This window comes from Sciurus carolinensis, chromosome 14 (assembly GCF_902686445.1).
Source record: "Sciurus carolinensis chromosome 14, mSciCar1.2, whole genome shotgun sequence".
Taxonomy (NCBI): Eukaryota; Metazoa; Chordata; class Mammalia; order Rodentia; family Sciuridae; genus Sciurus; species Sciurus carolinensis.
In genome coordinates, this window is record NC_062226.1 from 57,113,420 (window position 1) to 57,138,471 (window position 25,052).

General features: G+C 33.4%; 1 protein-coding gene across 11 annotated transcripts in view; it reads left to right on the top strand.

The window, feature by feature from the left end:
- Nucleotides 1-25,052, top strand: part of Mpdz (multiple PDZ domain crumbs cell polarity complex component) — a 167,735-nt gene that overhangs the window by 86,119 nt on the left and 56,564 nt on the right. For all 11 annotated transcript variants that reach the window (XM_047523911.1, XM_047523905.1, XM_047523904.1 and 8 more), the window contains 9 exons: nt 1,931-2,077; nt 2,884-3,048; nt 4,849-5,034; nt 6,485-6,694; nt 8,871-8,984; nt 10,796-10,963; nt 18,050-18,334; nt 18,572-18,695; nt 22,482-22,680. In XM_047523911.1, coding sequence (XP_047379867.1) covers nt 1,931-2,077; nt 2,884-3,048; nt 4,849-5,034; nt 6,485-6,694; nt 8,871-8,984; nt 10,796-10,963; nt 18,050-18,334; nt 18,572-18,695; nt 22,482-22,680 — 1,598 coding nt within the window. The remainder of the gene's footprint in view (nt 1-1,930; nt 2,078-2,883; nt 3,049-4,848; nt 5,035-6,484; nt 6,695-8,870; nt 8,985-10,795; nt 10,964-18,049; nt 18,335-18,571; nt 18,696-22,481; nt 22,681-25,052) is intronic.

The following is a 25,052-nucleotide window of genomic DNA, read 5'->3' on the forward strand; positions in this document are numbered from 1 at the left end:
CACTTATGCCATGGTAAATATTTTATGTTTATTAACATGAAACAGTTTATACATCTAGCCAAGCTCTCATGATGTGCTGTTCTAAATGGAGGTCTAAGAAAGTTGACACAATTATTAATTTTTACATGCATACCAAAAAATTTCAAGGATTTCAACAGGAAAAATAAAATACTACATGTGTAGAATTTTTCATATTGCTGATAATGTTCATATATCTTTGGCTTGGAAGAGATAAAAGACAATAGATAATATATAATGTTTGTAATGACTACTTAGGGGGCACTTTGTTTCTAAGTAGTGCTCTTAATTTTTCATTTGATTTTCATGACAATAATCTTTTTATAACATTGAGAATAATTAACAACTAAGAACTAAGTGAGTACAGCTCTCAGTACCTTTTCTAATTGAGTCAAGGAAAAAGACAATTAGGTCCAGCTCAATAGCAATTAATTCAGCATTTCCTTTTATGGGGCAAGGTTAACTTGCGGGGCATGCATAATTGAACCTGCAGTTCTTTAGGTGGTAATTGAATGTTAACAGGCACCCACCCTTGATTAGACATCCTGTCACAGACTCAGAACCAACACTGAACTTCTAACTGCCCTCTGTGTGTATACTGTCTTGGTGGGACTCCCAGTAATCTTTCAAGGGCATAAGTGTGCTGTGATAAAGAACTAAGTTCTTATTAGGCTTCGATCAGACAAAAATGAAGGAAACACATCTGACTTCACATTTTTTGCTATCTAGTTTTGCAGCATTCATGAAAATGTAGGAATGGTGTGACTATGAGAAGTACTTCTAGGCATTATCAATAGGCACTTGGAAGTGTTCTCAAGGAAGAAATGCCTAAATTGGGTTTTCAGGGGTGAGATTTTCATCCAGCATTTGATTTCAAAGTCATATAACTTTACTTCTAATATTTATCTTTCACCAATTATCATTACGATATGAAAGAAATATTTGATAGTGAATTTTTCTTAGTTTTTTATCCCTTAGCTTCCTTAGCTGTAAAATGAAAGAGTAGAAGTAGATCATGTTTAGCATTCCTTCTGATTCTTTTTTGGGGGGGTGGGGTGGGTACTGTCGATTGATCTTCAACACTTGGTCACTGAGCCACATCCCCAGCCCTAAATTGTATTTTATTTAGAGACAGGGTTTCACTGAGTTGCTTAGCACCTCGCTTTTGCTGAGGCTGGCTTTGAACACACAATCTTCCTGCCTCAGCCTCCTGAGCTGCTGGGATTACAGGCATGTGCCACCGCACCCACCCATCCCTTCTGATTTTAATATGATTATTGAATTCTGTGTGAAAATGGGTAAGTTCCTAACATTCTCCCTTATCTGGTATAACTATAGGAAATTAGAACTTCATTCCCTTATATTCAACTTCAGTTCACTTATTAAAGACCATTCTTGTCTCTAAATGTTGCATAATATCAAGAGTGTGGTTCTAGGGTCAGACCACTTAAGTTCAAACTTCTTTTCTCTCTATGCAATTCTGGTCAAGGTAACCTTTCTGAACCTTTATTTTTTTCCTAACTTGGGAAGTGAGAGAAATTGTATCTATTTTTAAGAAGCATATTAGACAATCTGAAATGGGGGGATCAGCTCAGACCCTGGCACAGAGTAGCAAGTATGAAGTGTGTGTTTTCTTTATTGTTGTATGAGTTTAGGTCTTGTGGCGGTTTTGACTGTCTTCTGTCTGTTGTCAGCATCTGTAGGCATTGAAGAGCTGACTGCTTCATTTAGTTCTGTTGGCTCATGAAACCAGTAGACATCAGTACTCTTTCAGAGGCAGAACTTTGAAACTTTACAAGTGGGTTTTTGAAGTTTTGTGAGAAAGTTGATCATTTTGGTATGAACACAAAATGTATGCATGAGTAGAAAAAAAAAAGGGATGTTAGAATTGTAACAATTTTTGTTCTTTCAGGTGGCCCATGTGAGCAAGTTTAGTGAGAATAGTGGGTTGGGAATAAGCCTGGAAGCAACAGTGGGACATCATTTTATCCGATCTGTTCTACCAGAAGGTCCTGTTGGACACAGTGGGAAACTCTTCAGTGGTGATGAGCTGTTGGAAGTAAGGAACTATAATTTTCTTTCTCCTCCTCAAATAAGATTCTAAAAAGCCTAAAGGAGGCTTAATGTGGTTTGCAAGTTCTTATTTTAAATTTCCCCTTCAGTTTACTTGAGAGAGATCTACACATAAAAATCTGCTCCAAAGCAGAAATTTCATATCTGTGTGTACATTGAGCTTTAGATCTAGTTCCATGCAGTTGTTTTGTTTTAGGCACAGAGAACTATAAAAACTTTCTTTGAAAAAATTTAAACATGTATTCAGTTTTTAGAATAGGTGATACATTCACATGTTTCAATAGAGAAGAAAAAGATAAACAGTGAAAAGTCTCCTTTCTGACCTCATCCACCCCATTCTCATAATTGTTCATTAGGTACAGGCAGTCAACATATTTTAAAGTCTATATAAGAAAATTGGAAGAGTTTCTTTTCCCCCCATTTTAAAAACATATAATATATGCAATTTTCTGTTTTTTCACTTAAAATGTCAATTTTTAATTACTCCTTTCTCTCCTTCATCCTTTGGGAATATTCACATTGACTCTTCTATTCTTTATCTCTGTACTGGTAGATCAAATATGGGTAAAAGTTAATGGTTTCCCTGTGATTTCTTTAGAAGATCCAATTACAACAAAACTCTAAATTGTTTTAGATAGTACTTTTACAGGTCTAACTACATTTCTGGAACCAGCAGAATCACATCGTCATCATCACACAAAAATTAATATTTATGTAATAAAAAAACGTTTTCAGAATAATATTTGCACTATGAAATGTTTTCCTTACTTGAAGATTTGTCTTTTTCTGCAGGTGAATGGCATAACTTTGCTCGGGGAAAATCATCAGGATGTGGTCAGCATTTTAAAAGAATTGCCTATAGAAGTGACGATGGTGTGCTGTCGTCGTACTGTGCCACCCACCTCCCAGACAGAATTGGATAGCCTGGACCTAAGTGATATTGAACTAACAGAAAAGGTAGCAGATTGGCCAAGTGAGACTAATCTGAATATATAGTGGAAAGGCTAAATAGTGTTCCCAATTTTTTAGACCTTTTTTTTTTTTTGGATATTTGGTTTCCTTATATAGCCCATGTCTTACAGTATAGACCTTGAAGTCAAGCTTAGGTTTAAACCAGACTTGACACTTACTAGATGTATGACCTTGAGCAAGTCTTGTCACTTTTCCGAACCTCTGTTTTCTTTCTGTGAAATGTAAATCACAATGCTTGTCTCAGTTTCTCTGAAAGTTAATAAAGCAATAATACTAGGTTTTATTGTACTCTATATTTGCATAATTTACTTGCAATATTCTTATGAAATAGAGGTTCATATTGTCCCCATTTGCAGAAGAGAAAACTGAAATATGTAAATAGTGTGTATATAGTACACATATGGAAAAAGATACTCATATATAACCTACACAACTCTGCCTGGCATATAGTTACTGCTTAGTGAATAGCTAAAATATAGATGGATAGATAATTTTAGCATATATAGGCTTTACTTGCACACTCTATTTTTAAAGTATGAGAAATTTGAGCTTCTAACACATGACAGATGATTCTCTGTGGTGTCCAGAAATTCCCATTTTCTTGTCTGCTTATTCTTTTCCATTTAGATCAAAATGTCAAGCAATGAAACTAATGAGCTTTTTGGAAGATACACCGTAGTTTTTTAAACTTTAGATTTGAATTTTGCATAATTTATAACTTAGCCAAATTTCATTTAAGGTATAATGAGACATAATATTGGGATTTGATTTACATTATACTGAAACAATCAGTACAATAGAATAATTTTGAAAATTTTGAAGGATAAAGTACATAGTTTCATATTCATGTAAGTGACTAGAATATGTTAGAACAAGAAACGTAATTCTAAATTATCTACTGCTCAAAGACGAATACCTTATGTATCCATGCTTTTTTTGTGGTAAATAGGATTATTACAATAAATCAGGTAGAGAGATTTGCATCCATGATGCTAGGTCATGTGATAATTGTTTAAAACAAACATCCTGATAAACACATATTTCTGAAGTTTGATATGTTCACATAGATAGATGAAGTTGCAGTAATCTGTATTCACCTTATTTTTACTGAAAGAAGCAAAAATTTTGAATTTCACCCTCTGTGTCAGGTACTTTATACATGTTTTCTCAGTTAATACAAATTTCTGTGAAATGAATAACTATGAAGCCCATGTTAAGAATATCGCTCAAGGTAACACAGATAGGAAATCATAGAGTCAAGCTTCAAGCCCAAGCAAGTCTGATTTCAAATCTAATGTTTTGCCACTGTTTACACTAGTTTTCTTAATGCAGTACTCATCTACATAAGTCAAAGTGTTTTATAATCCTTATTTGCATTGAGTATAAAACTTTTTACATGTATCCGTTTTCTCATTGTTCTTATTTATCACAAGAAATTTTTTTGATTTAGTAACAAAATAGCTTTTCTTTTCTTCTGACAATAGAGGTGATTCAGACACTGATGAAAAGAAGTGAAGTTCACCCACAACCAACCATTCTATAATTTTGTAGGAGATCTTCTAATCTTATACTTTCAATGTGTATTATAATTAGGCATTTCTTTCTGTTTAACAACTTTCAACATTTTATACCTTAAATCTTAAAGGTTTCATGATAGGCTGTTGCTTATTTGAGAATGTTTTGTTCTGTATAGATGCTGGGAATATCTCTTTTCCTTGCAGTGTTTGTATTTGTATCTGCTATCCTAGTGTTTGTGAAATAAGAGATTTCTGGTCTGTTATCCAGCCCCATGTAGATCTAGGTGAGTTCATCGGGTCCTCGGAGACAGAGGAGTCAGTTCTGGCCATGACTGATGTAGGTCAGAATCCAGAAGATGTTCAAGCACCTTTGGCCATGTGGGAAGCTGGCATTCAGCACATAGAGTTGGAGAAAGGGAGCAGAGGCCTTGGTTTTAGCATTTTAGATTATCAGGTAAATGTATTAAACCATTTACAAGTTTTTAAAAAACAATGCTATGTACTAAAAGCATATTGTTGATAGCAGAGAAGAAAACAATACTTTAGAGTCATCAAAGACAGTTTCTTGTTTGTAGTCAGTCTTTCAAAATAGTGATTAATATGATTAATTTATTATCATAAGAATTTCTTTTAATATTGAATTTATTCAGCTATTTTATAATTCAGCTCTTGGGAATTTGAGGAGTATGTAGAATACATTTTAGAAATAGCATAGAGAGCTTGGCATGGTGGTGCATATCTATAATCCTAGTGGCTCAGGAGGCTGAGGAAGGAGGATTGTGAATTCAAAGCCAACTTCAGCAATTAGCAAGGCTCTAAGCAACTTACCAAGACCCTGTCTCTAAATAAAAATATAAAATAACTAGAGATGTGGCTTAGGGTTTAAGCACCCCTAGGTTCAATGCCTGGTACAAAAAAATTTATATATGTGTGTGTGTGTGTGTGTGTGTGTGTATATGCATATACCTATATACACACATACATATATATGCATATATACATATGTATATATTTTTATATATGTATACATATGTATACACATACATACATATCTATATATCATAGAGATATGATAGTGTTTTCTTAATAATTTGCAGAATCTACTGTTGTTATTTTCATTCTCTTGATGGCTCATATTTTAATGGTAAGTCTTAAAGTATTAGATGTTTCTTTAATGCGAATGATAAATTCATAACTGGATACATTATGAATTATGGTATTTTAAATCATTTTACTAAATTTATGAATATGTTTAAATTGGTCAAGTGCAGCCTGCATTGTGCTCTGTGCTGAGTAAATGAGGAAATTGCTAAAGCCTGTCTGACAGTGTGCAGCTGTTGTTCCTTATTAACAATGAACATAAAATCATCTAGGGAAATGTGTTCATAGGGCCTGATTCTGGAGCCTTGTTCTAATGTCCAGGTTGCTGTGTAAATGAAAACACTGCATCACCAAACACTATATGGCCTCTTTCTATATTTCTTCATTTCAAAAAAGGACAGATCAAACCTTCAGATATTCACATCTAGTGATAGCCTATTTAACAAATGCTGTTGTTAATAATGAGTATACCTGGTATCTAGCCTCCAATGATAGTTGTAAAATTTGACAACTTAATCTAAAATTAAAATTATAGTTTTAAAGTTATCTGTACAATTTAAGAGGTCTCTTTAGGAACATTAGCAAATGAGAGTGCTTTTGTTTAGGGTGACCTTTTTATGAATTCTCTAAAATAAAACAGAGATAACCTTTGCCCAGATGATTCATCAGAAATTTTTTTGTATGAATTTTTTTAATACACTTGAAACAATAACCCATTCATTACCATCTAGAGGGGACAACCTGTAAACATTTTCTTCATTGTAAAAATGGACTGAGTTCTCTTTACTTTTCCATTCTGTCAGAATCCAGTTGATCCAGCAAGCACCGTGATTGTAATTCGTTCCTTAGTGCCTGGTGGCATTGCTGAAAAGGATGGACGACTTCTTCCTGGAGATCGCCTCATGTTTGTCAATGACATTAACTTGGAAAACAGCAGTCTTGAAGAGGCTGTGGAAGCACTGAAGGGGGCACCCTCAGGAACTGTCAGAATAGGAGTGACCAAGCCTTTACCTGTAAGAATTTGGATTTTTTTGATTTCTTTTTATATGCACAAGAAAAATGACACAGGTTTTCTTTTAGCCTCATGATCAAATCATCACTTTTGGTATTTTCAGCAATATGGTTATTGGGTCCATGAACATCAAGATTTAATTGGAGTTATATTTTTCAGAAAATAAGGAAAGAAAAGAGCCAGGATGTTCAGAGCTAAATTTATAACATTACTTTGTGGGTCTCTTTTAACCTTTTTTAAATTATTAGATATTAAGGTCATGATGAAGCAGAATCAGATACTTCAAAGAAATATGGATTCACATATTAAAATACCAGTGTGTTAGGGTATTAAAAGTTAATTGCATTAGCAACTAACACTAGAACCTTTAATCATAGTGGAATAAAGTAGAATCTCTGATAAAGTGGCTTAAGTTTCTTAATTATGTTGACTTCAACACTTTGTTGTTGAAGTTTTTCACAATTTGTTGAAATTTACAAATTGGGTTTATCAGTTTGTGAATCTTTCTTCTGGGAGGAAATAGTTCCCATATTCCATACTGCAATATTGAAAAACACAATGAATTTTTGCTGTATAAAACAGAATATTTTATTAGGTATAGTAATTATAACATAACACTTACCACTGCGTTGCACTTAAATATTAAAGACGTTGTCATTATTTGTGAGTTTTTTCCATGGTATAAATATAGTTTTAAATGAAGGGGCAAATATACTGTCTCATAAGAAAATGCAACCTATAAATGCATAAACAGCAATAAAGATTTGTTGATTTTTGTGAATTTGTTCAAATAATAAGCTTTGTTAGTATTTTTAAGTGTTAATTAAAATTATTGCATGTACCAGTTTTAGTCTACAAAGAATTTCAGTAACCTATAAGATGTATTTATGAAAAATAATAGAAGAGAGGGAAGGAGAAAAGAATGACGACTATGATAATCCAACCTAAAAATCAAACCAGGATTATAGAAATCATGGGAAAAGATCCATACAAAGGGAAATGTAAGAATGAAAATGAACATCATGGGGCTGTACGTATTTATTGAAGTTGGACCACAAATTGACCCTGATCTTTCTGTTAGACAAAGAGAAATGGTGAACATGACTCAGTATATGTTTTTGTTGCCCTTAAAGAGAAACTGTACCACTTATTTAAAAGCAGAGTCTTCTGTTTCTAGCTAGCTCCAAAGTGAATTTCTTTCAGTACAGTATTTGATATTTCAGTTTCAGTATGCATGGTAACAGATGAATATCTGTTTCCCAAAGTGTGTCTTAATAAATATTAAATTCGTGTGTGAGTAATGGAAAAAAAAACAATTTTTCCTCATAATACTTTTGCATGTGTTACTGATACAGTTATGCAGACAAGGGCTTATCTAAATATTTTGACCCATTTTTCAGAGATTAGAATAAAATTTGTTAGGTTTTTCAGTGTATTCAAAGTTAGAATGTAATAGAGCTTAGGACTGCAATTTAAGCAACTGGGCACTTGTAGAGTTTTGCTTTATTTTGTCTTACAAGCTATGCTAAATTAAAAGGCTTCACTGTAGGATTCAGCCACATTCCCTGTCAAGTAAATTACATTCTTTAAATTAATATTCTAAAAGGAGATGACAAAGAGAAGTTGATCTCTCTTTTTAATTAAAGTTTTATTTGTCTCCAATCTTTTTGAAAGTCTTTTTATTTAAATTTTTTGAATGTTGATAGAACTTTATTTTTATTCACTTATTTATATGCAGTGTTGAGAATCAAACCCAGTGCCTCACACATGCTAGGAAAGCACTATACCCCTGAGCCATAACCCAGCCCCTTTTAAAGTTTCCATACCTAAAATTTGCTTTTCATTATTTGACCAGAATATTTGGCAGATAAAAATTACCAGAGGATTATTATAATACAAAAATGTATTGATTTTGATAATCTTTAATAAAAAAATGAAAACAATAGTGCAAATGGATTCTTATCTAACAGATGGTGTTCGTACCAAAGTGTTTTCAAATAAAATGTTTAATAGATATTTATTATATTTTGTACTTATTCAATGTCGAAGTTATATGTTTATTTTGAAAACTCCCATTTTTCTCCTTTTTCTCCTCACTTTTCTTCCTTCTCCCATTCTGTCCCCTTTCATTGTTCTCTATTTTTCCCGTGAACTGGTCTTCAATCATTCTTCTGCAGCTTTCACCAGAAGAAGGTTATGTTTCTGCTAAGGAGGATTCCTTTCTCTACCGGCCACACTCCTGTGAGGAGCAAAGCCCTGACAAAACCCTCTTGAGGGCTGACTTGGCTCTGGTTAGTGGCTATATCTTACAAGTTCTCTTTCCAAATTTTTGTATGTCTTGCTTTGCCTTTTAAAATATTCTGAAAAGTCTCACTGTATTCCTTGATCAATATTTTAGAAACTCACTGTGCATATCTTTAACCTAGATTGCCATTAGTAGTCCTAATATAGGAGGAGATAATTATTTTTGTTGATATTTTGAAATTGCAAACTCTTAAAACACCTATATGGAAAGTTTGCAGTATTTTAGTCAATATAATAATTTCACACTTTGATATTTAACATAGTGGATAACTTTTGGCCTTGCTCTCCATGGGCAATATCATTAGTATGCTATGAACTGTGGAACTGTCTAAGTACTGTGCTCTTAAATAGTACCCAGTCACAGGGGAAAAAAAAAAATTACATGCAACAGGATACAAATGTAATATTACCCCTAAAGTATCCTAAGACATAACATTCTTTCTAGAGTTTACATAGGTTTCTTGAACTTCATTCAAAGAATGCCAATCACAAAGAATGTTAGTTCCAGTTTTATAGAAACTTAACCAGTCTTTATGATAGAAATAGGTGTCCTGGATCTTCTCCCTAACCAGTTATATAATTTTGGACTGGTTGTTCATCTTCTGTGAGCTCCAGTGTTTTATCTGTACAGTAATAAGCAAATTGTTATGAGCTCTTTTGGGACTTGAATACATCAATGATAGGTATACAAGTTATATTGAGGTATTCTTTCTTTAATATTACTTAAAGCAAATATTTATGTACTAAAATCTCTGTCACAAGACTTAGCTAATACTATCTGGATAGCAAATGCTAATTATTTACTATGTAGATTGTTGTCCATAGTGTATATTTGTAAAGGCTAAAGCTCCACATGGTGATTTGTTAGTGATTTTGAATATGTATTTAAAATAAATTTTCAGGCCTATGAAATTATATTTCAAGATAGAATCACTTTGAAATGACTCACATATATTTTTAATAGCTTTTTATAAGAAAACAGCCTACTATATTGTGATAATGTTTCTAATTCTACTAAACATGTAAGTTGGAATAAAAAATAAATAGAAAAATGAATTTTGCCATTAAGATAACCAGAAAATGCTGGTAATGCAAGAGAAGGGTCAGTTCTTAGGTCTGCCATAAAAAAGATAAAAAATAGGATTTTTAGAATGTGTGGTGAAATTCCCTATCTCACTCTGTATAAGCTTTCTAATAGAAGTTCATAACCTATAGCTTCACTGTAATCAGATCATTCATTAGACCCCTTATTAGTTGGTATAATTTTAGAAGGACGTCTCAGATATTCTCTTTGATTTCTATGACTTAAATGGATTTAAAGTCTAACTAAAGATAATTTAAACAAAAATATATTTATAGTGAGGTTTATAAATAGATAATTGCATAGCTACCTTTTTGAATAGCAATTTATTTTAGTTGAGTAGAAGAGATGTCTTCATTCATTTTATTATAAAATGATAAGAGTTGGTCATGTGAACTAAAAAAACTCAACATTTTTCATAACTTACAGAACTCTTTAAAATTAGAATTGATCCAGGCCCTCTGTTAATTGTTACCTTTAGCTCTATTATTGATGGAATGAAGCAGCTGTGGATTCCACCACCCTCTACATAGGTGAACAGTTTGCCCTTGTGCTGCTGCACTAGGTGAAGGACTATAGTCAGTACCTGATGTGCTGAAGAGGATGTAGAACCAGGTAGACAGAAGAATGATGCCAGTAGGCCTTTGGGTTCAAGTGGAGACTGCGATGCATCTGTTAGGACAGAATTCCCAGCTGATGATATTGTTTGATTCCTAGGTGGACACACATGGTGCTGAACTGGTTGATGAATCCACATTTGAGTCTCAATACTCTCCTGATAATGACAGTGTCTACTCTACCCAAGCCTCTATTTTATCTCTTCATGGCAGTGCTTGCAGTGATGGCCTGAACTATGGTTCCTCCCTGCCATCATCTCCTCCCAAGGTACTAAGGAAATGCCATTCATTTATGAGAAAGCTTTGTGAATACCTTTCCAGAGGTCAGTGTTGATGGGGACTTGTGGGAGTAGCATATTAGAAGCATTTTGTTTCTTTAGTCATGCATTCCCTATCAGATTAAACTGCAGTTTCATTTAGCTAGTGATAAGTGCATATCTTTCAGACTACTAAGGACTATTTAATTCTAATGTTTGTGAGAAAGTAGTAGAGATAAATGCTTAAAATTTTTAGGATTTTCATGTCAGAAATTTAATGAAATACATTTCTTAGTTTGTGTTTTTAGTGGTGTCTATGGTTACTTTTTAGGGGAGGAATCTAATAATTTTATTGGGGACTTGGAGATAGGGAGGAAGACTATAGAATTGCTGAAGAGGATATGAGATCTGATATCTTTGGCAAAGCCAGATCTCACTATTGCCAAAATTCCTGGCAGTGTCTATTTTGGAAAAATTATAAGAATGACTATATTTTTTTAATGATTTTAAAACTTACTTTTATGCCAAGTTGGATAGTAAAAATTTTTTGCATTAATTTAGCATTTACTAGCTTAAACTAAATGTTGTATTTTTATGTAAAATAATGTCAGACCATATAAAAATCACAGTGATTGACAACATATGTGTTTACCAGTATATGTGAAGGAAGGGTCTAGTTACTATTTGACTATCTGTGCTGTCTATATTTTAGAAATAAATAATTGGCATAAATGCCTCAGTTCCATTCATTTTCTTGGTAATATATGCTATAATGTTCAGTTAAGTAGTATTTTAAAACCTATTCAATACTGAGTGAAAAATGGTATGTTACAACATTTTAATTTTGTTTTCCTCATTATTAGTGAGGTTGATTACTTTTCCATATATTGGCCATTTGATTTTCACTTTTTATCAATGATCTCTTCAGTTATTTTGAACATTATTATTTTGAATACTTATCTGCTTATTTGTTGGATTTTTTAGTTTTTGGAAATTGATGCACAATTTAATGTGTATATATATATATATATTTTTTTTTTTTTTTTTTTTTTTTTTTTTTTGCGGGGCTGGGGATCGAACCCAGGGCCTTGTGCAGGCAAGGCAAGCACTCTACCGACTGAGCTATCTCCCCAGCCCCTTTAATGTATATTTTTATGAGTATTTGTATACATGTGTGTGTTAAGAATTTAAAAATGCGTGTGCATAATACTTAACTGGAAAGGAGTTACCTTTGGAGAAAAGAGGAAACATAGAAATGTAGTCATACCTACAATATATCATCTTAAGATAAAGAATGATTGAAGAACATGGAAAAATGTTTTTATTTAATCTAGGCAAAGAGTTCTTATATAGATACATATATATATTGTTTATTTTTCTATGTTGGAAATATACCATAATTATAAATTAAATTCAATGGAAAGAGATCTCATATATGAGATCAAGTTGGAAAGTAGGATTTTTCAGTTTCCTCCTTTCTTAACAAGTTTTTTTTTTGGGGGGCCAGAACATTTTCAAAGCATTTTCTTTTATGTTTGAGGTGCACCTGTTATACTTTCAAATGATGCTGGGCAACCTCCTTGAATTGGTTTGTAAGGTATAATCTTGAGTGGAGCAGCTGTTCCTCTCCTAGCACACCTGAGACTGACTTACTGGCTGCCTCCTGACTGGAATGTGTTCAGCCTTTACTGGCCTCAGGGCTGGAAGCTGAGTTCATCTCCTAATGGAATCTCCTAATCCATAGCATAGCACACTTCTTCTTGCCAGTGGGACAGATTGCATTGTTTAACTTAGTAATTGTTACTTAAAGGGATTACACAATATGCATACTGAGAAGCATATATTTTACAGGGCAAATGCTGGCTGTGTGCAGCACAACATATTGGCTTACTGACGTCTGTTTGCCTCCTTTTTTTTCTTTTTTCTTTTTTCTTTTTTTTTTTTTTTTTTTTTTTTTTCTTTTCTCCCTAAGCAGTTTACTCTTTTGTTGAAGCAAATTTTGGCAAGCTGGCCTAACAAGTGAAATATTTAAACTACAAAACAACAAAGAAGACATTAATGAGTGTGTTCTAAAACACATTGTGAAACTCCTATGTGCTTTCAGTTTTTTTAGAAAGTGGGACTATTCCTGTATCTTGGTAAATCTCTGAAACTGTGGTATTTTGTTTTTTTCCCTACGTCTCTTTTAGTACCTCAGTTTACTAGAAAAATTTATGTAATTAAGAATTTATGTAATGAACTTTTTCTGATTCTTTGTACTACATTTATTTTAAAAGGCAAATGGTGATTTGTCATACAATTTAGAATTCACTGTTTTTCTTTAAAACAGTGAGCTCACTTTTTAATAAAATAAAATCATGTAGTATATATGATTGTTTAAATATATATTGTTATATACTCTAAATAACTGTATTTCTTAAATATGTGGATATTTAAGAAAAACAAATACCTGCATACTGATTTGAAAGAATAGAGTGTAAGGATCTCAGTCATTCCTCAGATTTTTGACTTTGTTAAATATGTGGTAATCTTGTGACCTTAAATGGTGTTTGGAAATAAACACATCATTTTACCTGTTCTCTCCTTGAAGAGCTCTTTTGATCTTGGTCTGATATCTTACCAGAAATAGAAAGAGCTGACCACCAGAGAATGGACTCACCCTTCAGAGCAGAGTTGAGAACTGAGCAGCAGCTTAAGCACCCAACTTGTTCCTGTTCTCAAAAACCACCCATTAGGGGCCCATTCTGGTTTTTTTTTTTTTTTTTTTTTTTTTTAAAGGAATATATGTTTGCTTGTTTCGATTAATTACCGTGTAAGAATTTAAATATACTCATTTCATGGCATTCAAATTCATCAGAGGCAGTTGTTTGAAATGTGCATTTTAAAGACAACATGTTTGAAGCCAGTGATTTTTTTTCCCTTTCTCATTGTTATAGGTTTTAATTTTTTATTAATCTTTTAATTTCCTTTTTCTTGTTACCTCTAAAGACATGACAGTGCAAAAACAATTGTTTTTCCAACTTAAATGTTCTTAGACTTTTTAAAAATGTCACAAGGTTTCTGAGAAGATGCTTTCTTTCTTTCTTTCTTTTTTTTTTTTTTTTTCTGTTTTGACTTGAAAATACAGCCAACAAAGATTTAATAGCTGTATATTAAGTCTTTGTTTCTACTCCTTGTCACACCCCATCCTCTGCCCTCTCAGGTACTCTCACACTTTTATTCTCTCACTATGAATGGGATGACGTTATTACTGTTTTGGTACATGTCCTTCATTCCTGAATATTGGTTCTATGAATTAGTCCTGTGATTTCTAGTGCAGGTTGAAGTTGGTATCTGTCAAGATAGAAACCTTTCTTTGAACTTCAAACACCAAACACTACTAACAGATTCCTTTAGATTAAATAATTCTGCATATTACTATAGATTATCACATAATGTCATTCTCCAACACTAAAAATTGTTGCCTTCACATCCATGTTTAGAATGTTTATTTTGTTTTTGGAGAAGAGGTTTGAATAAAAAATAATCAAAATCACTGTAGTCAAAATGGTGAGAGTAATTATAAATATCTTAGTGACAAAATTACAGTCTCTCAAAGGTATAAAAGATGTTGCCTTTTCCTAATAGAAAAAGAACAAGAATATATCAAGTAGAGATACAAATTAATACAGATTTTTGGAAAAGTTCAGTTTAGATACCAGTTGCACTGGAAAATCGTAGAGTTATTTTTGGACTTCTTATGGGGGAAGAACTGTTTTTCTTTTAGATCCATAAGACTTTTAAAAATAAAACTCTGGTTGTTCAGCAACCAGAAATGTTTCTGAAGTAGGCGTATGTTGTCTACTGTGTTGATTAGCTATTTCTTTTCTGTATGTCTGTGTTAACTCCTTCATGAATAATGCATGGAAATTTCTGCTACACGATTTTCAGTAAACCCCAGCTCACAAGGGTGGCTTGACCTCCTTTTCTGATGAAAAGCACTCTTGATTGTTCTCTTTCTTTGAGGCGTGGGTGAGATGATTTACTGCAAATTATTATAATTAATTTAGTAATACTGAAGCTAACCACTCCTTTAGTAAGCACATTGTTATTTTTCATGAGAATAAGTAACATAATCAAAGTTGGGTAGAGAGCCAACAGGTTATTGTTCAGATTCTGAGTGGAGAATGTTTCCTTACTATCATTTGTTCCTGAAGATTCTAAATATATAAATTGCTTGCATTGTAGAACTACCATATTGATTCTTTGTTTTCAGGAATATTTGATAATTATAGAGAAATGATAACTTGTCTTGAAAAAGTAAAGTATAATAATTTGTGTTGGAGCTGTTAATCATTTAGAAAAAATAAAAAGAAAGCCATCTCTCATATCATCTTTCTTATTTCTAATATGAAATAAGGTCTAGATGACTAAAATCTAAGAATAAAATAAAATAAAATAGAAGAGAAATATTAGAAAACATTTCACTTTGTGTCAAAGAAGTATTTATGAAGTCATGTATATAAAACTCAGAAGCACAAAAATATTGACATTTAATTACATGAAGAATTTAGCTTTGTATGACATAAATACTACCTATACAAAATTAGGAGACAGGTAACAAACTTGGCAAATATTTGTAGTATGTATCACAAATATTTTATATTCAGAAAAGGTCAATAATAAGAACAAGTGAAAATCTCTTGATTAAAAAGCTGAAGGAGGGGGCTGGGGACATAGCTTAGTTGGTAAAGAGCTTGCCTAGTATGCACAAGACCCTGGGTTCAATCCCCAGCACCACCAAAAAAAAAAAAAAAAAAGGCTGAAGAAAGTACATGAAGAAAATTTTCACAGAAGATATATATAAATGGCATGTTCTTGCTAACTGTCAGGAAAACACTGCTGAATATATTTCTGACAGATTACCAAACTGATCTTGAGTTGGTAAGATTAATTAATAGGTTTTCACATACTTTCTTTTTGTGGAAGAAAATTGGAAGATATTTTAGCAATATTTTAAGTGTACATATCATTTTACCTACTACTCCTGTTCTATAGTTTGTAGCAAACACGTTATCACACATGTGTGCAAAGTTGCATAATATAAATAACTGCAAGGTTTATCAGTTGTTGGGTAATTTCTGTTGGGCCTGTTTTTAGTATTTTTTGGTTATTAACTCTTCTCCTAACAGAACAGATAATATTGGGTTCTATTATTTCCCTCCGTTGGTAGTTCAGGGAACCAAGGCTGTTTTAGTCAGCTTTTTTCACTGCTATAACCAAGAGACCAGATAAGAACAATTTAGAAGAGAAAATGTTTATTTTGGGTCTCATGGTGTCAGAGGTCTTAATCCATAGATGGCTGACTCTATTCTTTGGAGCCTGAGGTGAGACATCACATCATGGCAGAGAGTGTAGTAGAGGAAAGCAGCTTAGGACATTACAGCAGGAAGGAGAGAGAGAGGGAAAAGGAGAAGGAGAGGGGGAGGGAGAGGGAGATAGTTTTCCTTACCAAGACAAAATATAAACCCCAAAGGTATGCCCACAGGGACCCACCTCCTTCAGCCACATCCTACCTGCTTACAATTACCATCCAGTTAATCCCTATTAGGGGATTAAGGCACAGATTTAGGTTAAGTTTCTCATAACCTAGTCATTTCACCTCTAAACCTTCTTGCAGTGTTTCACCTATGTGCTTTTGTTGGACACCTAGTATTTAAACCACATGAAGGTATAGTGTGTTTAATTTGCCAAAATTTGTTTAATCAGATGTGGAGTTAGGATTTGAATCCAGGCAGCCTGGCTCCAGGGTGTACACTCCAGTGCCTTTCATATTTAGGAATAATTGATAGCCATAAAACCTTGCAGTTGACTTTTTCTTTTTTTTTTTTTTTTTGAGTGACATGAACATTTCTCACATTGAGATGTGAATATACTGGGGGAAAAAAAGAATAAGTTAAAAATGCCACTTAATATATGGTTCTGTTTAAGTCTTAAAAATGTATGTATATATCAGCTTGTGTGTGTGTATGTGTACTTGTGTGTCTATATTGTGCAGATGCATAAAAATATGGTGCCAGTTGTATTTAACTGATGCCAGCCATTTTTACTGTGGAAGGGAATGTCGTAGGGGATTTGAAGGAAGACTTCGGTGTGCATATACAGTGTGCGTCTGTAAGTCTTGAATCTTACATAGTAATGTGTTCATATGCTGCTTTTGTACTTTAAAAATATCAATAAAAGAATTGAAGGGAAAACGGATGTGTTTATTCAACAGCAGTTCAGGAAGTATCTGCTTGCCCAAAGCATGTAAGTGATACAACATATCTGCTGTAAGTAGATACATACATTGATACAGAACTGTAGAATTTGAGTTTCAGAGAATTGTAGAAATTGCTTAATACATAGCCAATACTTCTGTGCTAATAACAGAGCCTGGATTAAAATGTACATTTTATGACAACCTAGATTAATATTCCTTCTATTAAATCTTGAAGAATATGTATGCAAATTTTCCTTGTGATAATCTGAGTTGCAAACACTTTCTTCTCCAATAAATACCTATAAATGCCTGTCAAAATAATTTTCTCTTGGAAGTTCATGAATCCAAATCAATTAATGTCATACTTTGTATGCTTTCACTTCAATACGAGTCTAATTCAGAAAAGGAGATGTGTGATTTATAGTGAATATATTCAAAAACATTTATGAAAATAAAGACAAATTTTGCTAAGTGAAGAATTTGTTAATGTATATATATATGGGGTTTGTGTGTGTGTGTGTGTGTGTGTGATACTGGGGATTGAACCACTGGCAGGCTATTACTGCGCTATATCTTCAGCCCTTTTTATTTTGAGTTAGGGTCTTGCTAAATTGCCTAGGCCATTAAGTTCAATTGCCAATTGAACTTGCTATCCTCCTGCCTCAACCTCTACAGCCTCCCTATAGCTAGGGTTATAGTCATGCATCATTGCATCGGGATTGTTAACACTTTTTAAGTAATGAATACTTGTGGTTTATTTTTCACTAAATAGTTCTTCATTAAGAAGTGGTCTTAAAAAATCAATTGATTTAATTCTGGTCACAAGTTTTAATTTTTTTCCTTCTTTCATTTTCAGGATATAACTGAAAATTCTTCTGATCCAGTTCTTGATCTGCATATGTCCTTGGAAGAACTATATGCCCAGAGTCTCCTGCAAAGACAGGACGAGAATTCATCTTCAGTAGACTTGAACCTGGTGCCTACTTCTGGCTTTACCACAAGTGATTATACATCTGCAAATGCTACTGAACAACAATATGAATGTGAAAACACAATAGCTTGGACTGAATCTCACTTACCAAGTGAAGTTGTATCAAGAGTAGAACTTACTTCTCCTGTGCTATCTGATTCAACTGGAAAGGTAATATTTTAAAGGTGTGATATGTGCATCATGGTGAGGTAGGGGACAGTGAAGAGTTAGAGTTCTGGCTAATCTTTGGAATGAGGCTCCTCTGACCCATACCCTGAGATAACCTTTGAACTTGTTTTGATAACAGGTTCTTGCTGAATAACACACAACTAAAGATGTATAGTGTTGAAATCATGTTCCAAAGTCTAGTTTTCCTTTCCATGTGACCTGCATTTTTCTTTCTTTCAGGGTTCTGAGTACTTAATTGAACAGAGCTCCCTGACCTCTAATGTGGAGTGTGTCATGCTACAGAATTCATCCAAAGAATCTTTTGAAAGGACTATTACTATAGCAAAAGGCAATTCTAGTCTAGGTAAGTACCTCATTTACCCACATGTCCCTGCTCTTTCAACCTCCTTGACAAAAGGAAATATTGAACATGGTAGGTTTCAACATTTTTCTTTTTCTTTGCTGTAAATAAAAAAGAAATGTTAGAAAATTTCTTACAAGTTTATGGGTTTTCTTTTTATGTACTCATTGTTTTTCCTGAAATAGTTAGCAGGTTTGTTTACTTCATACTAGCTTAAATCTCTCATTCACTTAATTAATTCAAAGTATTCAAAACCTTCATTTACATTCAAGTAAAAGATATATGAATTGTTTGTGTATGAAACAGCAAATCAGAAAAGGAATTCTTAGAAAATGAAAAGTCAGCAATTTGGAATTCTGAATTCTTTGGAAAAGTAAATTATTAGTTTCTTTGATGTGATCAGTTATGCATAAGTCAGTTTGTATTTAATTTCTTTCATTCACTGAAATAAAGACTAAAGACAGGCAGGTGTGCCACTACCAAAATATAAATGCAAGTTATTCAGTAATACCTTCCAGGTGGCAGGATTTTTAAGTCCTCTGTTACCCATAAAGTGTTGCAGCTAGTTAATGATCACAAAACCCTCTGAATTGGACAAAGAAGGCTTCCTGTGGAAATAAAATCCCAATTACAGTAACTAAAATTGGGTCTGGACAGAGCACATTTGTTCTCTTACTGAGTGAGGCAGTCATGTGACTTAGCCCTGTTCCTGCTGCTTCATGTTGATAAACAGGATGATAAATGAGTTGCCCTGAATCTCCAAATGTAGCCTAAGACTCCAGTTATTTCATTAAAAACCCTTTTACTTCTATGAAGTAACCAAGTAACATCCCTTACATTGGTATCTTATGGCAGAGTCTTGTTTCCTTGTTAAATTTGAGAATTGGCAGAGGAATCTTTAAGTACTTACTTGGTGAATGAAACTCCAGCCTCTGTCTCCTTGATTTTGTTCTGTTTAGTGATGACTGGGTACTACTTAATAGCAAGTAAATAGTGAATTGTAACAGAAGTCTCTGCTTTGTTGTGCTCCATCTCTCTCTCTCTCTCTCTCTCTCTCTCTCTCTCTCTCTCTCTCTCTCTCACACACACACACACACACACACACACACACACACACACACACAGAGGTGGGGGCAGAGAAGAGATTACTGAAACCTGTTTGGTAAGAGTTAAGTATGTGAGATGGCTGATAAAATAAGTGGAAGCTGAAGGAATGATAGGTGGAGACAGCTACTGGACAGCATGCGTAGGGCACAGGACTTCTGTTGTAAGCTTCTATTGCAGTGGGAGAAAATGACAGAAGTGTGAGATGATTGATTTCTGTTTTAATCATTCCATCATAATCCGTGAATTCAATTAGAAGCATTTAGAGGCTCTTGTAAAGAGCCAGAGTTTGAGTACATCTCATTTTACTGTCTGAATATTTGGATTTACTCATTTACTTCTAGTTTATTGAATGTTGAATTTTATCAAAATCTTTTCTTCCTCTATTGAGATGATTATATAAATTTTCTTGTTTATTCTGTTAATATATTGAGGTACATTGATTTTTTTTATTGTGGCAAAATATACATAACATAAAAATTAATCATTTTAACTATTTTCTGTATTCTTGATGTGATTTTGAGGACTTTCACATTGTTTTGTAATTATCACTGGACACTACTTCATCTTCCACAAGTGAAACTCTGCATCAGTTAAATAGTAACTCCCTTTTTCTTCCTCCATCAAGTCCCTGTCAACTACTATTCTACTTTCTGTCTCTATGAATTTGACTATCCTAGGTACTTCATGTAAGGGGAATTTGTCTTTTTATAACTGGCTTACTTCACTTACCATAATTTAATCTTCAAGGTTCATATTCTTGTAGGATATGTTAGAATGTCCTTCCTTTTTAAGACTGAGTAATATTCCATCGTAGGTATACATGTTTATCCATTCAACTGTTGAGGGACTCTTGGGTTGTTTCCACCTTGCTTTTTAACTTTTGATATAAAAATATACTAGGTTAATTACGCTCTGGGAAAAAATAGTGAAAGGTAGAACTATCCTTCCTTTTTTTACTTGTGTGAAAATCCATTTAAACTTCAATAGCTCTATTTTGAAATTAGTGTAAAAGAGCCCTTTTATTTGTTCTGTGATTTTGAATCACTTGTTTATGTGTGCAGTCAGAGAACTATTAGATCAATACCCAAATTGTACTATGAAAGCGTAACTTTTAGTTGTATTTTTTTTTGCTTCATTTCCATTATTTGATTTAATTGACATACTCACAATATTTATAAAGCTTTGGCCTTTACAACAGAAAATAGTTAAAATGATTAATTTTTATGTTATGCATATTTTGCCACAATAAAAAAAAGTTGCAGACTTTTTAACATAATTTCAAAGGTTTTATACCTTGAAGGTGTGGGGTGCAGGGAGAGCATTATTCAGATAGAGTGTGTTGAATAGACCTTTTTGAAGAAGTGATATTGAAGAATGAGAGATGTTTAGTTGTGTGAGAGTGGCAGAAAGAGAGCGTCAGGCAGACCTCAAAAGGGAGGGGAAAGACTAGATGTATTTCTGAAAGAAGATGATTGTGGCTGGAATTCAGAGAGCCAAGGACTACATGACACAAAGGAATGGTGTGTGTTGGGAAGGCCAGATCACCAGTGCACAGTAGACTGCCAGACAGATGTGTTGTGTATCTGCTATAAAAAGAGTGCATTGGAGGGGACAATATCAGAAACCAGATGACCAGTTGGGATGTTGTTGCAAAAAGTTAGGCAAGAGAAAGTGCTGGCTTGGTTTAGGGTTAGTATGGAAATAGTGACAGGTAAATGGATTCAAGAAAAAATTTGAGGCTTGAATGACAGGTGTTGGTGACACATTAAATATGGGGATGAAAGAGGTAGGAATCAAGAATAAATAAAATATTCTGATTTGAATAATGTAGAGTAGTGTGAAAGTATAGTTTATCAGAAAGGGGAAAACAGAAATAAGAGAAGGTAAAAAAAGTGGATGTTCAACTTTATACTCATTAAGGTTGGATTTCCTGTGAGACATCCAGGGAACATGTCAGAAGGCAATTGAATATCCAAATTGGGAACTCACAGGAGTTCAAAGATAAAATGGGAATAGGTTAGAATTAAATTCATATCAGTTTTAGTCAGCAGACCACTGTGCATATAGACACTGTGATGGGCACTAAGGGATTAAGTTTAGATTACAAACTTCGTTAGTCTTAGGAATTCTGTGCTGTGTTTTTTTTTTTTTTTGTCTTAAGCAACCTGCATAGTAATTGGCAAATAATAACCATATGGTAAATAGATGGTGAGTGAATTTATAACCTAAATGTAATGTAGTAGCAGACAGTTTCTTAATTTATAAAACTAATTTTCCATTTAAAGTTCTGTATTTATTCTCTTACATGTATAAGAATTGAACTGCTCTTGTAAAATTGATTTGATACTGTTAAGGTATTCTGCCTGAGAAAGCTTTCTATTTAAGGAGGCAAGACATCAGATGACCACCTTAAATTCATTCATCCCCTCCATTAATTCCATATTGTAAAGTGATTGCATCTCTAACATATTAAACATTGAGTATTTTTATCTACATACAATTTCACAAACATTTTAAAGTTCACTTAAAAGTTTTTGCTTAGAAGAACATTTCCTTTTTCTTGTTTTTATTGACAAAAATGTTACTCCTGTTTTCATCTAAAAATCCATAATGATTGTTATATTAAAACACATTTGAAAATTGTGTATTTAAATCCATATCTGCACATTTTATTTCCCGTAGGGATGACAGTAAGTGCTAATAAAGATGGCTTGGGGATGATTGTACGAAGCATTATTCATGGAGGTGCCATTAGTCGAGATGGCCGGATTGCTGTTGGGGACTGCATTTTGTCCATTAATGAAGAATCTACCATCAGTTTGACTAATGCCCAGGCACGAGCCATGTTGAGAAGACATTCTCTCATTGGGCCTGACATAAAGTAAGTATCAATTGGACACCAGTTTGACTTGGGAAATTTTTAGGAATTTCAATGAATGAGAATATTTTTCTAGTATATATTTGTTTACTCTATGAAAGTTATCACGTATTTGTTTAACATAAATCACTTCAGAATTCAACTATCTCTGAATAGTTCTTGTTTATACATATAGTATCTTTAAGACCATAACTGTTGAAATTTGTAAAACAGCATTGCTTTGTGTTTTTAATTTTATTTTTCCAGTGATTTCTATCACAACCCTAGATGTGAGAAGTATGACCATCTCCCATAGAGCAGGGATATACACTTTTAGATTCTTAGAAAGAAGTTTGGGTTGGCTTCAATATAAAGAATTATGTACTGCATAATTGCCTTCTATGAATCCTAGAATCAAGCCAGTCCTTTAAGAGCCAGAAAAAGAGTATGCAGGACATTGCTCATCTAACCCATAATTTACCATTTTATGAACTACCCCATGACCCAAAGGGATTCAACAATATATTTGGTCTGGTCTGATTATATGTCATGTGGGATATTTTGTCAGCAAGCGCTTAAAATTTCCCATAATCCCATAATGTTCTAAAAGTACATCATATATGTGGTTTAGTTTCTAAGTCACTAAATATTTCTTGAGTCATCTTAAAAGTCAGTTTATGACTTTATTGTCACACCTCATCAATGTTCCTTCAATATCAATCACTGAATATTTGTGTTTAATATGTAAGGAATAAAATCATAAAGTAAGAGATCAGGGAAAGATTATTTACCTTAATGTGAGATAATGATTACTGGTATGGTATGGGAGATTTTATTTATTAATAACATTTTACTGGTAGCATTCTGTATTATTGCAAAGTGTACACTGCTGTAGTTTAGGTAGGAAAGGCTAATTTTATAATGTTTTTCATTCGGACCAGCAAAAAAAAGCATAAAAGTATATACCATTTGGAGTGGTTTCTGCTGTCTTATCAAAAAAGGCATTATTTTTTAATCTTCACTAATGGGATTTTATATTTTTGCATGCCTGTTTTATCTTACAATTGTGCAGATCACCAGAACATGATACTGATCCTTAATTATCTCACAATAAGAGTACAAGTGAACATTGTTTAAAATGTCAGCCCCTCTGTTGTATGAAAACAGAAATTAAGTGTATTCCCCACTTCTTGTGGCCAGTGTTTCTTTTTGCTTAAAAGAAGGGAAGGGAAGGGAAGGGATGGGGAATGGGAATAGGAAAGACAGTAGAATGAATTGGACATAACTTTTCTATGTTCATATGTGAATATACGACCAGTAAAACTTTATTTCATGTACAACCACAAGAATGTGATCCTAATTAGTATAAGTTATACTGCATGTAAGTATAATATGCAAAATACACTCTACTGTCATGTATGTCTAAAGAGAATAAGTAAAAAAAAGATGAATGATATAGATGCATATGGAGAATATTTACTGCAGGGGTTTTAGCTTACATAGATTGGATATAGTATAAATACAAATGACCTAGTACTGACCACTTGATTTATTGTGCTGTATCCTATGTGTTATGCTCTGTGCATGGGCACAGGTCCTCTGCCCAGTTTTTGTCACTGTAAGCACAAGAATCAGTACCTGCTGCTGGCCTTACCCCTTGGTTCCAAAGTACTGCAGAAATTAAAAAGTGGACCCACTGATAAGAACATTGACTAATTAATTTATCCTAAATCATGTGTCTAGCCAGTTCTGGAGAAGTTTTGAGATACCTTTTGAAGCTCTCAAAATCTCTCCCATCTTACTGTTTTTTCTTTTCCTTTCCTTTTTTTTTTTTTTTTTTTTTGTGTGTGTGTGTGTGTATGTATATATGTATGTCCCCTCTCCCCTCTTCCCCACCCACTGATCCAGCAGAATTACCCATTGATAGAGACAGACATTTCATTATGACCTTGAAGGATATCTAGAGAGCTAGTTATCTAATTAATTGCTTTACGATCTCAGGAGTCAAAATGTACTGTAAATTCTACATTGAAGGGAGGAAGGAAAGAAGGAAGGGAGGAAGGAATAAAAATACTACCACCTTCCCTCCTCTGGAAATCAATCTGTCTCTCACATGAACACTGATGTGTATACACATTACACACTTATACATACACACATACACACAAGCATAAACACAAAACACATTGATTTCTTCTCAAGTGACCCACTAGTGCTCTGATTCGGGTGATTATATCTTGAGTAAATGATTAAAGGAATTTAAAATCATCCTTGCAGAATCCTTTTTAAGAAAAAAATGTGTTAGATAATAAAACAAAATAACCACTTAGATTGTTCAGGGCTGAGCAGCATGGTCCCTGCATTTTGCATAAAGTATTCATGGCCCCATCCCTTTC